Consider the following 14,625-nt stretch of genomic DNA (forward strand, 5'->3'; position numbering starts at 1 on the left):
TACATGTCCTTGAATTTCAGCAACATAAATTTTGAACTCTGCAAAGGAGCAACAACCAGTTTGAGGAAACCACTCATAACATTTTTGGACATCAGTTAAGGACCCCAGTATTACAATCATACTCTTCCTAACTCAAGGAGGAAGAAAAGAGCACCATTTTGGATTATGGTCCACTTTAAAGTTAATCAACATACCTAGTAGATCTAACTAGTCTGGCTAGCATAGTACGTTTCTCCTCATTGTTGAACTGCATGATTCCTGGTGTCTCAAACTTTTCGCGGATCCACTGACACTGTTCTAGATCATTGATAAACATGAACTCTACTCCAATGTGCTGACAATAGGAAGTCTGCAGAAACAAGGTAGATCAGGCCAGGAAAAATATATATCATTTGCAGTTTGACAAGGCAGTATATATATTCCGGTGCATAAACCCATTTTGATGAGTCTCTCTTCTTACCTCTAGTCTTTTGATGATCTCTCGGAGGGGCAGTGCTGTCTCATTGCCTCCAATAAAAGTAGTGGTTGGTAGATGGAAGACTTTGTCAAGGTCTGATTCCTCCAGCCCATAAAACCCTACGAGGGGCAGCGGTCAAAGACAGACAGACGGAGGCAGCGTTACAGGAGGAGCAACACAATGCAGCCAGTCATGCAGAGGGTTCAATGGTGTTAACAATGGTGTGGCATATTCAATACGAAGGAGAGAAAGATGACAGGACAGGAACGAAGGACAGCGATATGGCCAGCACAAAACAGGAGATAGAAAATGGGCACATCACAAGGAAAGGTTATCATGGTACAGATGAAGCAGGGTTATTATTAAGTGATTGACATAATTATGGCACATGAAACATTAATGAGAATTTGTAAGGCAGATTTGGTGTACAGAAGTGTAAAAGAATGGGAAGCAGATGGAGATACAAGCAGAATGGCAGGTAGTGAAACGGGATAGAAGAAAGGCATTAGTCTACAATTGACCTGAAAAATACTTTCTTCCCCAGTACAACAATTTATCAATTATAATAGGAATCACAGCTGTACAAATAACTCAGTATCATAAATAAAGTACCACTCATACACACAAAACCTCAAGATTATAATATGACTGTTAACATGACTCTGAAGAACAAGGCTAGACAAATCTCAGAAGCCGGGAAGTCATGGCACTTAAAATGCTGACACTGGCATCTAATATGTGCTGGAACCATTTCTACTGCGAATGTCTACTTCAATGTCTACTGTGTGAGTTCAGGTTTTGAGGGTGTAGATATATTGCATAAGATAAGTAGGCAGTTGAGACTCTAGATACAGCAATATTACACCTATTTAAAGTATTGGATGGCTTCTAGAATCTACAGCCTATGCCCCCACATATGGAAGATCATAACTTTAAGTGCTTTAATGGTCTCAGATGGAATAACTACACAGCAATGAAGCTATGTGAAAACAAATCAGCTCACAATTCACAGTTTGCAGAAATTACTGCATGTATGTTTATCTGTAAATTAGTTTCATGCTAGTCCACAAGTATCTTCTTGCATTTTAGATTTACAGGTTAAACATGTACAAATTTGCTTATTTCCGCATCCTAATGTATTTTACATTTTAGTTGTAATACTGCTTTTTTATTCCTACTTAGTAATATAATAATTAGTTATAAGAAGAGGAAAGCCTTTTTGTTTTGTGTACCTACCACCTATGCAGGTGTGACAGTGAATACGCAGTTTTTAGTGCAAGTTGAGTTTAGAGCAGTCAATTCAATTCAATGGGCTTTCTTACAAGTGAAAATGGCACAAAACTGCATAGAGTAATTTTGTTTAAACCACGCCACACAAAAACACATGGTACTTTGTTACCATGCATGTTGGCACACATTAGCAAGGTAACCATTGAGAATTAATGGCAATGCTGTGCACCTGCGAAAGGCAGGCACATTATTTGTACATTGTGGGAACAATCACGGTTTTGAGCAAATTTCCACATTGCATAAATCTGAACCTAGTCTTAGGCTGACAATAGACACTAACCTAAGACATGCAAGCTCTATAGAAGTCTCTATAACACAACTCCTACAATCCCATCTAACAGTACCAAAACCTACTGATCCCTCCCTCATATCACCACTCTGTAGCAATCCCTAAATCCCAGCTGTAAAAATCAACTTAAAGAGTTTGGAAACCCTTAGATATACCCACTGAAGAGACTGGTCTCAGGTGATACACAGACATTAGACAAATCCTCCTATATAAGTTATACCTATTTATCTGCGACCTCTCTCTACAGCTGTTCAAATCACAGAGTTTACACAGCATTTCTGAGCTTCCAGGAGACAGGGGGAGGGGATCTGATGTCACACACTGTACAGAACAGAGCAGGGAGCGGAGTGTAATCCGAAATCTGAGTGGAGACAAAGGACACTTTCCAACCCCCCTTCCCCCTTCATGCACAGCCTCACAGCTGGGGCAGTTGATCACCTGTGTGCTGATTGGGTAGCTGGACCATCTCCCGAGATTTTCTGGTGTCTGCATAGACCAAAGGTAGACAATCTCAGCACTCCAGCTGTGGTGAAACAACACATTCCATCATGCGTCTGGGCTGTCGGTCTTGCAATGCCTTGTGGTATTTTCTAATTCTACAACAGCTGGAGCGCTCAGGTTGCCTACCCCTGGCATAGGCCATCAGAAGTGACTCATGCAGATAGCAGAAGAATGAGAGAGCAGACATAAATCACACTAGGTGCTTTGGATAGATACAAGTAGACAATATAGAGGGCTATGCCCTGTTCATTTTCATTTCAGTGGTTTACATACACTTTAACTTACTTTCTCTTTCCTCGTCCCTTCTTTTCACATTGACTGGAATAATTAATTGTATTGTCTGACCTCAGTCAACAGAAAAAAAAATACTTCCAGCTAATCAGGAAAGAAATGATATCACTTTATTAAGAACATAATATGTTACAACAAATGGGACCGATCTACTTCAATTAGAGGGATGAAGTCTCACATAGAAATGGATAGACTGAATTCAGATGTTTTTTTTTTCTGCAAACATGATTGCAATTATCAAATATCTTTTTTGAATCAGGAACAATTCATCCATCCATTTCTATATAAAGCTGGGTATACAGTGAATTATTTTTGTTCAACCAGAGGGTTGAATGAAAAAAAAAAAAACAACAAACTTACAGATGCCTGCAACCACACAAGTGATGGGAATGTAGGGATCTCCCTCCCCTATCAGAATACACTGATCAGCGCTGCAGCCATTAGTTGAAGAGGCTGATCAAATGGAGGTTTTCCAGCAGGACAGTTTGACGGAAGCTTTGCCACTTTTGAGTGCAATACAGCCCTCACCATTTGTTGCACTACATTTTGCTTTGCATTGTACACAAGGCCCCTTTTGTGTATAACATGTTATGCATGTGAGCAGCCTATACCTTGCAACACATGTTAGTCTCTGGATTGCTCCTACTGTCCCAGAATGACTGAATTTGAATTACAGAAGACTGATTTCCAAATCTAAGTTTTCACAGTTGCTATCAAGGGATTGCTAGTGAGCTGTCACAGGAGAAAGATCTTACAACAGCCTCTATGCACAGGTACTGTTAGAAGGGAGAGAAAGAAGAACAGATAGCACCTGAATCAACATGGCCTAAAAAAGAAATGGCTGGTCAGATCATTGTCACATGTTTGACCACCATTTCATATATCTGCTCTAGTGTTTCTTTGCATTAACACCAGACGAGGTGTTTTCTTCAAAGACATCAAAAGAGCACTGCTATCAGCAGGGGCGGACTGACAACTCATAGGGCCTCCGGGCAATAGGGGATCATGGGGCCCCTGTGTCCTTGCCCAAACTCAAAAAAAGCCTATGAAAAAGGTACCAGGGGCATCTCATGGGGCCCCCTACTGACCTCGGGCCCTTGGGCAGTGCCCGAGTTTCCAAATGGTCAGTCCGCCTCTGGCTATCAGTAAAGACTGTTCCCACTACTGTAGAGAAAAGTATTTCCTACTGCATTTAGGTGTGCTGCTCCAAGGGCTGGTTTAATCACCAAAGTGATGTCTTGTTCTGTAGGACCGCTTCCAATAATATTGCTTACACCAGAGAATTTTAATCAATGGGATGTGTGAACATCTCATCAGTCCCTTAACACTCCAAATTATTCTGCTTAAATGAACTTCAAGCAATTAATTTGCAGTAGCACTGGAGAGCTGATTAATCACTGATTACAAGAGTGCTTAGACAGCCATACCTGACAAAACATTTCTCCTCTTTCAATTACTACAGTATGAAGTACAGAAAATCGTGAACACAACTTTGCATGTTACATAAAATGAATGCAAAGTAGATTTTTACAGTTGCAAAGAAATCCAAGTCCCTATGCAAATGACAAACATGCTGAGTGTACACATTTTGGGGTTAATTCACATGGGTGCAGAGGCCCATACAGTATGCAAGAGTTGTTTAATAATGCTTTCAGAGCAGCGTGCAGTCAGCCTATGTTCATCAATGAAAGTGCAGCAGTTGTATGGACATCTGAGTTTGACAGGTAAGCAGGGACAGGTGCATGGCCCTGAATGCAGTGTGAATTCAGAGCTGTATACCTGTCCCTGCAGGTCTATCAAAACTCAGATGTCCGTACAACTACTGCGCCTTCATTGACTAACATAGGCTGCCTATGCACTGTTCCAAAAGTATAAACAAATAACTCCTCTGCACTTGTGTCACCGAGCTCTAAAATGTATATTTCCAATTGGTTGTTTTACACAAGGTGCCCTTGGCTATATCTACAGAGTACAATCCCTTGTAAATAAGAAGCCCCTAGACCTCCCAAGAAAGATTTATTTATTTATTTATGGTACTTATAGAGTGCTGTTGTACATTCACATCAGTCCTTAACCCTCAAGGGGTGTACAATCTAAGGTCCCTAACTCACATTCATACATACACATACTAGGGCCAATTTAGACAGGAGCCAATTAACCTACCAGCATGTCTTTAAAGACTTCTGATATTATATACTGGACTTTGTGAAAAACCAACATTTTTTAGCATGGTCTTCCCTGTATATTGGCTACAAAGTAGAATTAAACCTCCTAGCCTTTGTATGAAATGAACATAAGTTTTTATTTTTTTAGAGATAACTTGTCAAGTTTCTCCACATATGCAGCTTATTGGCTTGGACATCCAAGATCAGAACCTCATTGATCAGCTGTATTATTACAATTGCAGAGCAGGTCCTAGGCTACCACTTCCCTCAGTAAAACACAGAAATGAGTTCTGAAAATGCACAGTATACCAAATATAAGCCTAAGTAACTCAGAGAAGTGGAAGAATTGGAGCTGCAAGAAAGCAACTTTTTGAAAAAAAATGTTTTTATTTATGATTCCCAATGCACTATAGGTTATTTAACCCTTTAGCTGCCAGAGCCTTTTTTGCACACGTTTAAAAAATCATATTAGACCTGAAGATTACACAAAACCCCCGATATTATATATCTTCTGAAAGCAGGTACTCTAGAAAATAAAATAGTGCTTGTTCCAATTTTGTATGTTAGATAACATTACCGCAAAGGTATGAGAAACGCAAAATTTCAGTAAGACACCCTAAAGTGAAGGCAAACAAACACAATACATTTCCTAACTTTTTGGTAAAATATAAAAGATGAGGTTGCACCTAGCAAATAGATATCCAACATGTAAAAACTTAAATTTGTGTGCGCCGTTGAAATGGCAACATTTTCAGTACTCTATATTTTCTATAGGCAACGCTTCAAAAGCCCCTACAGGTCATCAGTTTACTGTTACAGAGAAGGTCTTGTGCAAGAATTATTTTTTTGCTTAACTTTTTTTTTTTTCACCCTGGGTGGGGGGGGATTGGGGGGCAATCATGGTCTAGAAGTGCCATTACCACAGTGTGTGGAAGCAATCGGGCGGCAGTGCAGTCAACTAACTGGTTCCACCTGACAACCAGGAATCTGCCTGTCATTTTTTTTACACAATCCTGGTGGCTGCAGCTATTTGATTTTGTGTAAAACACTTTGCTGTCAGGTCTGTATGACATAAGGACCTGGCAGCGAAAGGGTTAAAGAGACAGCACAGCAGTACCTGCCTGCCTTCAGGCACAACTTGTCTGTTAGGACCCTTTCTTGTGATTGGTCCGATCTGGTTGGCCTGTGCATTTTTCGGGGGGACCCGTTTGGAACCTCCTTTAACCTCTATGGAGCAGCAAATGTAAATAGACTTGTGCTAGTTTACACCTGCCTACCTCCAATCTGAGCCGATCCACTCTTATGGAATCAGGGATCCATTCTCCTCTGGGCAGATCAGAGGGTAGTCAGGTTATAAACAGTCAGTTTACACCTGACCGCCCATAGAGGAGAGTGGGCTGTGTCCGTTTCCGCTTTGCATAGGCATAAGCAGAGCAGACACTGACCGCTCCTCTCTGAGCTGGGCCCCCCCCCCCCCATGTAAAAGGAGCAATGTGTTTCAGCCTGAGACAGCTCTGTAAACAGGTGTTTTACAACAAAGAAGCAAGCCATTACTACAACAAAGATCTTTATTTAGCACTAACAGACTATGGGTTGCTTGAAGCTTGTTAAATATTTTTGATAGATTGCTGAACCTCTTCACAGTTGCATTTATATGCTAACATAGCTCCATTGTTATGTAGCCTGTGGTTGACTTGGCAAGTTATGTGAGGTTATTTACATTCTAAATCAGTGGTCTCCAAACTGCAGCCCGGGGGTCAGATGTGGCCCTTTGCTTGCCTATATCTGGCCCTTAAGGCATTTTTCCTCTCACTGACATCAACAATGGGGGAATAATTCCTGCCTCTGACATCATAGGACACTATCATTCCTATTGACAGCAACAACCAGGCACATTTTGTTCTAATGACACCAATGAGGAGGCACTACTCCTCCAACTGACACCAACAATGGGGAACAAATGATGGGACATTGTACTGAAGGAAAGTAAACTAGCCCTTTGTTTAGAAAGTTTGGAGACCCCTCTCCTAGACCATGCCTGACACATTCTTTTATATATGGTTCCATAAAGTACAGTATAGGTCAGCTTTATACCATACACCTCAAGGAACTCCATTTGATGATTTAAGCTGACCACAGTTGAATCAAACCTGCCGAACCAGCTGAGATTCGATACATCTATAGGCAGGCTGATTGTATTCAAGTCGATCTATCGACTGACTTGGGTAAAACCTGCCTGATGTATTATGTATAAAAAAAACCCTCAGCGCAATAAACTTGCTATAAAACAAATTGTGCAGTTAGCATATAATGTGTTCCCACGTGTTTACATGTGGCTATAGAAGCTAGAAGTATTCATTGGGATTTATTTTCTGAAACGGGAGAGTGCAACATCTGGTCCAGCTGTGCATGGTAGGCAATCAGCTTCGAACTCTAGCTTGTTCAATTAAGCTGTTCAGTTAAAACTGGAAGCTGATTGGTTTCTATGCAGAGCTGCACCTGATTTTGCACTCTCCAGTTTTAGTAAATCAACTCCATTGTGTCCTGCTGGCCGAGAAGGCTCCTCACTGGCAGAACACAATAGTGCTGAGGGAGGGATTATGACACTGATTATGTTGATGGGGGAATCCAGAGATTTTCTTTCCTTCCACCCATGATGGAAAGAAAGGACATCAAATCACCTATGGCTTGCCTTACTGACCATGCAGCAAATCTTTTGTGTTTTATCACTTAATCTGTACTAGTTAAGCTTGTACAGATATTGACTTTTTTTTTTGTTTTGTTTTTTTGTCCAACCAGTGTGTTGAAAAAAAAAAAACCAAAAACGGACATATTGCTGTGGCAGCACAAGCGATGTTGGTACGGCAATCTCCCAGCCCATTTCACTGAATTCTGACAGCATTCCCCACCTAAATTCAAGGATCAGCATTCGCACACATTGGCTACAAGTGCTGATTGGATGCTAGTTTTTGAGCATGTCCCTTCCAAAAAAGCCAGTCCTTAGAACAGCTTCTGTTGAACAGACAGCTGTATACACTGACTGAAAGCTGATTTGTGGCCAGTGCGTACCCAGCTTTACACTACGTATTCGATTACAGCTCATCTATAACATCATATGGTAATGTAAATCATTACTATGTTCATATATTGTGCACAACTTTGTAGAACTTTAGCACCACCATATGAAAAACTCTGTGAAGACATCATGATGGCAACCTTTGAAGTTTGTTAAGTCCAGCATGCCAACAGCTGTGCAATAAGTGTATGAGTAAGCTGTAATAAATGCTGTGCTACACCTTATCTAGATAATAAAGGAATGTATTCAGTAAGGCTATCTACAGACATAAGAATTATGAAAAGGAGACATAAAACAGCACTCACTAGAGTTGTGGCCAAATACATGCGAGAACAATCATTCACAGGGTAGTAACTATCTGACTATGTTTAAATGGAAAAACAGAAATGTATAAAAGAAACCCTCCACAAAATACAAAATATTTACACTGATATTCATTTTGCTTGCATGAGATTATTCCGAGGCATGTGAAAGTACAAGTTTTTTTCTCTACCACTGTCTGATACCAATGGATAGCACTGGCAGATAAAAAAGCTGCAAAGACAAACTGAAGAATAGCACCTGAAGAAGTCAGTTGGTAGGCACCACATACGCAAGTGTTAAGTTGCTAGAGCATGGTACATCCATCTTGATCACTTTCCATCACAGAGCTGCACTATGCTACTTTGTACAGTAAAACTATTACATAACCAAAGCCTGGTCATGAGAAAAGTGCTCACATGGCTTTCTTTCATCATCACTCTGAGTGTATGTAAGGTTGGTAATCTGTTACAGGACAGCATTCATCTTATGTTAAAGTGGAATTTCAGGGAAACTAACTTCTCTTAAACATGCTCCCTCCCCCTCCTAACACCTATTCTGATTAATCTGTGCAAGAAAGATCTCTATACTTACCCATTTCAGCTTGCTACAGTCCAGTCACATAATCTCCCCTGTGTCAGCCAACACATACTGCAGGGGAGAGGAGTGAATGCGCAACAACAGCTAATAATGTCTGGGAGCAGAGAACTAACCTATAGGCGCCTTTGGCCTGTTGTCGGTGTTCCCTCTTCTCCCCTGCAGCAGCCGCTGACTGACACAGGGAAGTTAGATCATGTGATCAGCCCAGAGCAGGCTAAAAATACTTAAGTATACAGATATTTCTTACACAGATTGGTCAGAATATGTGTTAGGAGAGGGAGGGAGCTTTATTAAGAACAGATTTTGAGCGGAATTCTACTCACCTACTAAAAAATATTATCTAGAAAGTCCAATTAAATTCAATATGGCCAATCAAGTAGATTCAAGATGTATTTCTTTCGAAGTTCATCTATTAAAGAAACCCTGCCACCAAACCATTCATTTTCGCAAAAATCTTCCCATAAGATTATACAGTGGGGATCAAAAGTTTGGGCACCCCAGCTAAAAATTTGTATTAATGTGCATAAAGAAGCCAAGGAAAGATGGAAAAATCTCCAAAAAGGCATCAAATTACAGATTAGACATTCTTATAATATGTCAACAAAAGTTAGATTTTATTTCCATCATTTAAATTGTTTTTCTCACAATCCTGCGAGCTGTTCTGTCTGATATTTTTCTTGGTCTTCCAGATCTTGCTTTAACTTTCACTGTTCCCGATAACTGCCATTTCTTAATTACATTCCGAACAGAGGATATTGACATCTGAAAACGCTTTGCTATCTTCTTATAGCCTTCTCCAGCTTTGTGAGCGTCAACTATTTTCAGTTTCAGTTTTCTAGACAACTGCTTAGAAGAACCCATGGTGCTGATTGTTGGGGCAAGGTCAGATGAGTCTGGGCATTTAAAACCTTTGAGATTGACATCACCTGGTCTTCCCAGACGATGATTGAGAACAATCCATGACACTGGCAGGTCTCAGCTTTGCAAAGGGGACAGTGCATGCTATAAATTCTGCAGGGTGCCCAAACTTTTGCAGACGCCATTTATTTGTTTTCTGTTATTTTGAAAGTGTAAATGATGGAAATAAAATCTAACTTTTGTTGACATATTATAAGAATGTCTAATCTGTAATTTGATGCCTTTGAGATTTTTCCATTTTTCCTTGGCTTCTTTATGCACATTAATACAAATTTTTAGCTGGGGTGCCCAAACTTTCGATCCCCACTGTATGTGTAGCATGTCACTTTAAACAAGCTGCTAGCAGACTTCAGCAGGCATACACAATACTTGAAACTTGCTTGAAGATAGTGTCAACAGACCCCTCATTTCAACAAAAATATTCCTATGAGATTGTATGCGCATTTCAACATTTAGGCATTTTCGCTGATAGACTTTATAAAATACCTTGCACTGTACTGACTGTGATTTTGTACTAGTAACTTTTCTACCTGTTAAAAACAATTATGCATGCTATTTACCTGAAAATGGCTCCCTTGTGTAGACATCAAAAAAATCCTTATGATATCAGCAGCCTCAGTGCTCTCACTCAAAAGACAATCTATCATATTCTCCTTCGTTCCTCCCTCAGCCTCAGATTATAAACAGAAGGGTGGAGGAGCTGGACCAGCAAAGGCAGTTATCAGATACTGCCAGAACAGGAGAGAACACTGAAGTACAGGAAGGTAGGGGGCTGTGCTAGATAACGGACATTTCTGGAGTGTCAATTCCCTAGCAAGGTCAGAGGCACACTGAAGTAAATACATTGCTTATGGAAATGGAAAATGCTGCAAATAGGCAGATAATGTACTTGATTGTTCTGTGCTTTTCCTTGCGGTTTTGTAAGTTGGTGACAGGGTCTCTTTAAGATTCCCACTGCACACAATATAAATGATTTAACATATAAATGACCACTTCACACATTCTTTAAAGTCTTTAGCAAATGCAGTTCTTTATGAGATAAGACATCATATTCTATCATTCCTGAGGATTTCCTGAACCTGCAAACATACACATCTAAATTACCATTGCACCATTCACCTGTACAGTTGTCGAGGGGCAAATTGTGGTAAAATTGTAAGTACACCTTAAATTGCAGGACAAGTTGAGGAGGTAGGACATCCAACATAGGCCAGTTACGTGTGTGTATATATATATATATATATATATATATATATATATATATATACATACATCCATTCTACCTGAGGGGACCTAAAACATAGACATGTGCCTGGGGTGGTCAGGGGTGAAGAGAAAGGGAAGGCAGGGAGGGCAGTTAAGAAGGACATTTTCCATACCTCCCACAGTGAGCACTCGAAGCCGATCCAGGAATGCTGGTAGGTCTGTGTAGGGTGGGAGTAGGGAGGCAGCACAACAGGGTTAAGGTTAAAAAGGAAGAAGGGCGCAGCATAGGGAAAACAGAGAGGAATCTTTAAATATTAAATCTGAACAGCAAAAACAGGGGGTCATACAAGCTGCAAACCATGTCTGCAACGTAATCTGGAGGGAAGTAAAAGCACTCAAGCACATAATAGCTTCTTGCAAGCAGCCACAAGATCCCTCCTGCAATATGCACACTGCATTGAAATCACCTTTGAAACACATAGTTCTGCAGTACACTATGCGTTCGGCTTATGGCTTTCAATATTTCTACCTTACAGGCTCATGGAAAAAACAGAAAAAAAGGAGCACTCTCACACAACACATACATATAAATATATATATATATGAAGAGCACAAGAAAAAAAACTGGACACACGCATACTATAAGAAAAAATACTTCTACATTAGAATGGCCAAAGTAAAGTGCTAAACCCACCCAAGTGTATGATGATTTTAAAACTGTAAGGGCCATATCACATATGCAGTTCTGTTGTTTGTGCCAGCAATAGGAGTGCTCATCTGCTACTATAGCAGTGTTCTTTTGCTGGCTGAAATGAATTTTGTTTGCCATCGAGAGAAAGCGGACAGAGCATCAACATCCCCATGTCTGGCCAGAAAGTCAACAGCACTCTAGCTGCAGGTAAGCGCTCTTATGGCTCTAACACACCATTGTATTGTGCTGAAATGCAACACTGAAAACCAGGCTGGTGTGAATGGGCTTTAGCAACCCTGATGGGATATTCTCAGCAACAGGTTTGTAAATCTGATGTGGCTAGGATCCATTCCACCTCTTCACTTTCCTACACTTTATGGCCTCTGTAAACTCCTATGTTTTTTTCCAAAATGTGCATTTTATGTTTTGTATTGTTACATTGTGCTTTTAGAAAATCCTGATTGATGCAGTTTCTAACAAGCTAATGTTCCATAGGGAAGAATGATACTACATGTAAACACACCATACATGGATTTTATATACAGATGCACGCTTAATGAAAAGCACATCTTTGATATAATGGAAAACACATCATAAACACATGAACAGAGCATTGCAAATGCAACATTTACTAAAACAAGTCCTGTGTTCATATTTGGAAGATTTCTGGTCACTTCCTTTCATTCAACAGCTTTCTCCTCACTTCCTGCTCTGGTGGCTGGTACCAAAAGTGAGGGGAACTTTCAAAGACAAAGACACATTTTTTTTAACCCCTTCACGCCAGCACCTCCTGGCCCTTTAAGGGGTTTCTGAGGCGGGGAGGTGGGGCAGGGTTTAGGGTCATGTGACAGCCGTGATTGGCTGTCACAGCAGTCACATGATCTGAAAGGTCCCGATCGCAAGAAGAGATCGGGACCTTTTCGTGGGACGCCGACACATGTGCTGGGAGTGCGAGCACTCAGAACGTTTGTTTACAAATGATACGCAAATATCAGGCTGCTCGGCATCAAGGCCCAGCCGCCAAGAGGCCGCATATTTGCGTTCTGTCGGCATGAAGAGGTTAACTACCTTGTTTTGCTATGCATGTACAGGCTTTTGAAGAACCTACAATAGCCAATGATGAATGATTTTCAGAATGGGCACTGATGTGTCCATGTCGTTTCACAGAGATGCAGACAGAACGTTGGCCTTCTATAGTTTCCTCCACAAATGAGCAAACCTTGCACTTCAACAGCCTTTCCAAACAAAGGGGAACTAGGCAAGTAAGGCTCCATGCACACTGGGCGTTTTAATAATGCTGGTAGCATTAGCTGTGTAAAGTCATGTTAAAAAGTTTTTCAGCGGGTTTTTAGCATTTGGGCATCCCCTGCAAGAAAAATTTAATTTTTGGTGAGATGCTTTCAATGAGAAATCACATCTAAATACATGCAGACCTTGCCACGATTTCGCACACATCCCCACACCATAAATGGTGTGAAGAAGCCCAAAGAGCGCTGTATAAACTGTATGTAGCCTCAGCTACACACAGAATATAGGGTAATGTTCGGACAGTGGGATGGCATTTTCCTGTCCCACACCCAGAACAAAATTTGGTAGGGGTGAGTGCTGCTCAGCCATTCACAGGGAGCTTAGTTTTCTATAAATTAATATAAATCTTCGCCTGATTGGCCGAGGAGGATATTGTGATGTCATTTACCTGTTTCAAAATATCAGGGGGAAGCTTTGAATTAATTTATAGAATACAATGCTTCATGTGAAAGGCGGAGCATTGCTCAGTCCAACTAAATTTTGCTCTAGGTGTGGGACAGGAAATTCACATCCCAATGGCAAAACAAAGCCCCGTAAACTGTATGTAGCTGAGGCTATACAGTTTATACAGCAAACCCAGCCGCTGCATCTCTTAGTGAAGGTAATAGTTTGTTTGGGCCAGCTAGCTTCAAAGAAACTATTTAAACTTCACTAAAAGCTGGAGATCAGCTTTAAACAGACAAATCAGTCAATTGCCAACAATGTACCTTTTTATTAGACCACTGCCACCTTTTTACTGGACCACTTGTAAAATTGTCATCATAAATATTACTATCCAAGGCAGGGCTCCCTATAAAGAAGAATGGATTGAACCAGATGTAGGGGATGATGGGAAAACCAGCAATCAAACACACCTGAAAGTGGCAGACTCTGCAGAATAGTCACCCGGCGGTTTCTCTTCACTACTGTAGAGATCGTCAACCCAAGCAGCAGGAGAGAGCAGTATATTTCCTTTATGGAAGCCCTCTACTGTGCAGGTTTATTTTAGAGAGCATGTCACCCTATATCTCTCAAGGAATTTTGGCAAATAGGTTTCTGTATCCAAGTTATCTGCTCTGGCCATTGCAGATTTGTATTATTCCCCAACCCTAAAATATGGAAATGCAGATGGAATCTTGACTCCATGGTGGTGACAGCGATTGTCAAAGACACTGGCAAAGCGTAAAACTATCCATAAACACAAAAAATTATCAGATTCCAAAATCCATGCTAAACAGCGTGGAAGAAAGGAATCTCTGCTGCCGGATATTGTGTTGAACAGCTGGGGGGACCTGCAGCTGATGAATGCCCGAACAGTGACTGTATCTGATTGGATGCAGTCACTGTTCGGTCAGCAAATCTCCACCCAGCTCCTTTGACAAAAGTCAACTGGAAAATCGACTTTGTTGAGCCAGGTGGTGGTCACAAACTTGGCCAGCTTAAAGGATAACTTTCACTTTTTCACTTTTTAGAAAAAATAATTACGCATCTTTTTGCAGGTAAAAAATATGCACATTTTTTTTTCCCCACACTAGAGCCTGTAAAGCATTGCAC

At 40.7% G+C, this 14,625-nt stretch overlaps 1 protein-coding gene across 3 annotated transcripts in view; it reads right to left on the minus strand.

The window, feature by feature from the left end:
• The window catches only part of OGDH (oxoglutarate dehydrogenase), a 127,261-nt gene that overhangs the window by 42,943 nt on the left and 69,693 nt on the right, over nt 1-14,625 (minus strand). For 2 of the 3 annotated variants that reach the window (XM_089692442.1, XM_089692444.1), the window contains exons 5-6: nt 461-576; nt 195-349 (exon numbers count right to left, since the gene is read on the minus strand). In XM_089692442.1, coding sequence (XP_089548568.1) covers nt 195-349; nt 461-576 — 271 coding nt within the window. Of the gene's footprint in view, nt 1-194; nt 350-460; nt 577-11,266; nt 11,312-14,625 lie in introns of all 3 variants that reach the window. The other variant, XM_089692441.1, reaches the window with a different exon arrangement.

This window comes from Staurois parvus, unplaced genomic scaffold, assembly GCF_062004578.1.
Source record: "Staurois parvus isolate SC_StPar_1 unplaced genomic scaffold, SC_StPar_1.0 ptg000586l, whole genome shotgun sequence".
Taxonomy (NCBI): domain Eukaryota; kingdom Metazoa; phylum Chordata; class Amphibia; order Anura; family Ranidae; genus Staurois; species Staurois parvus.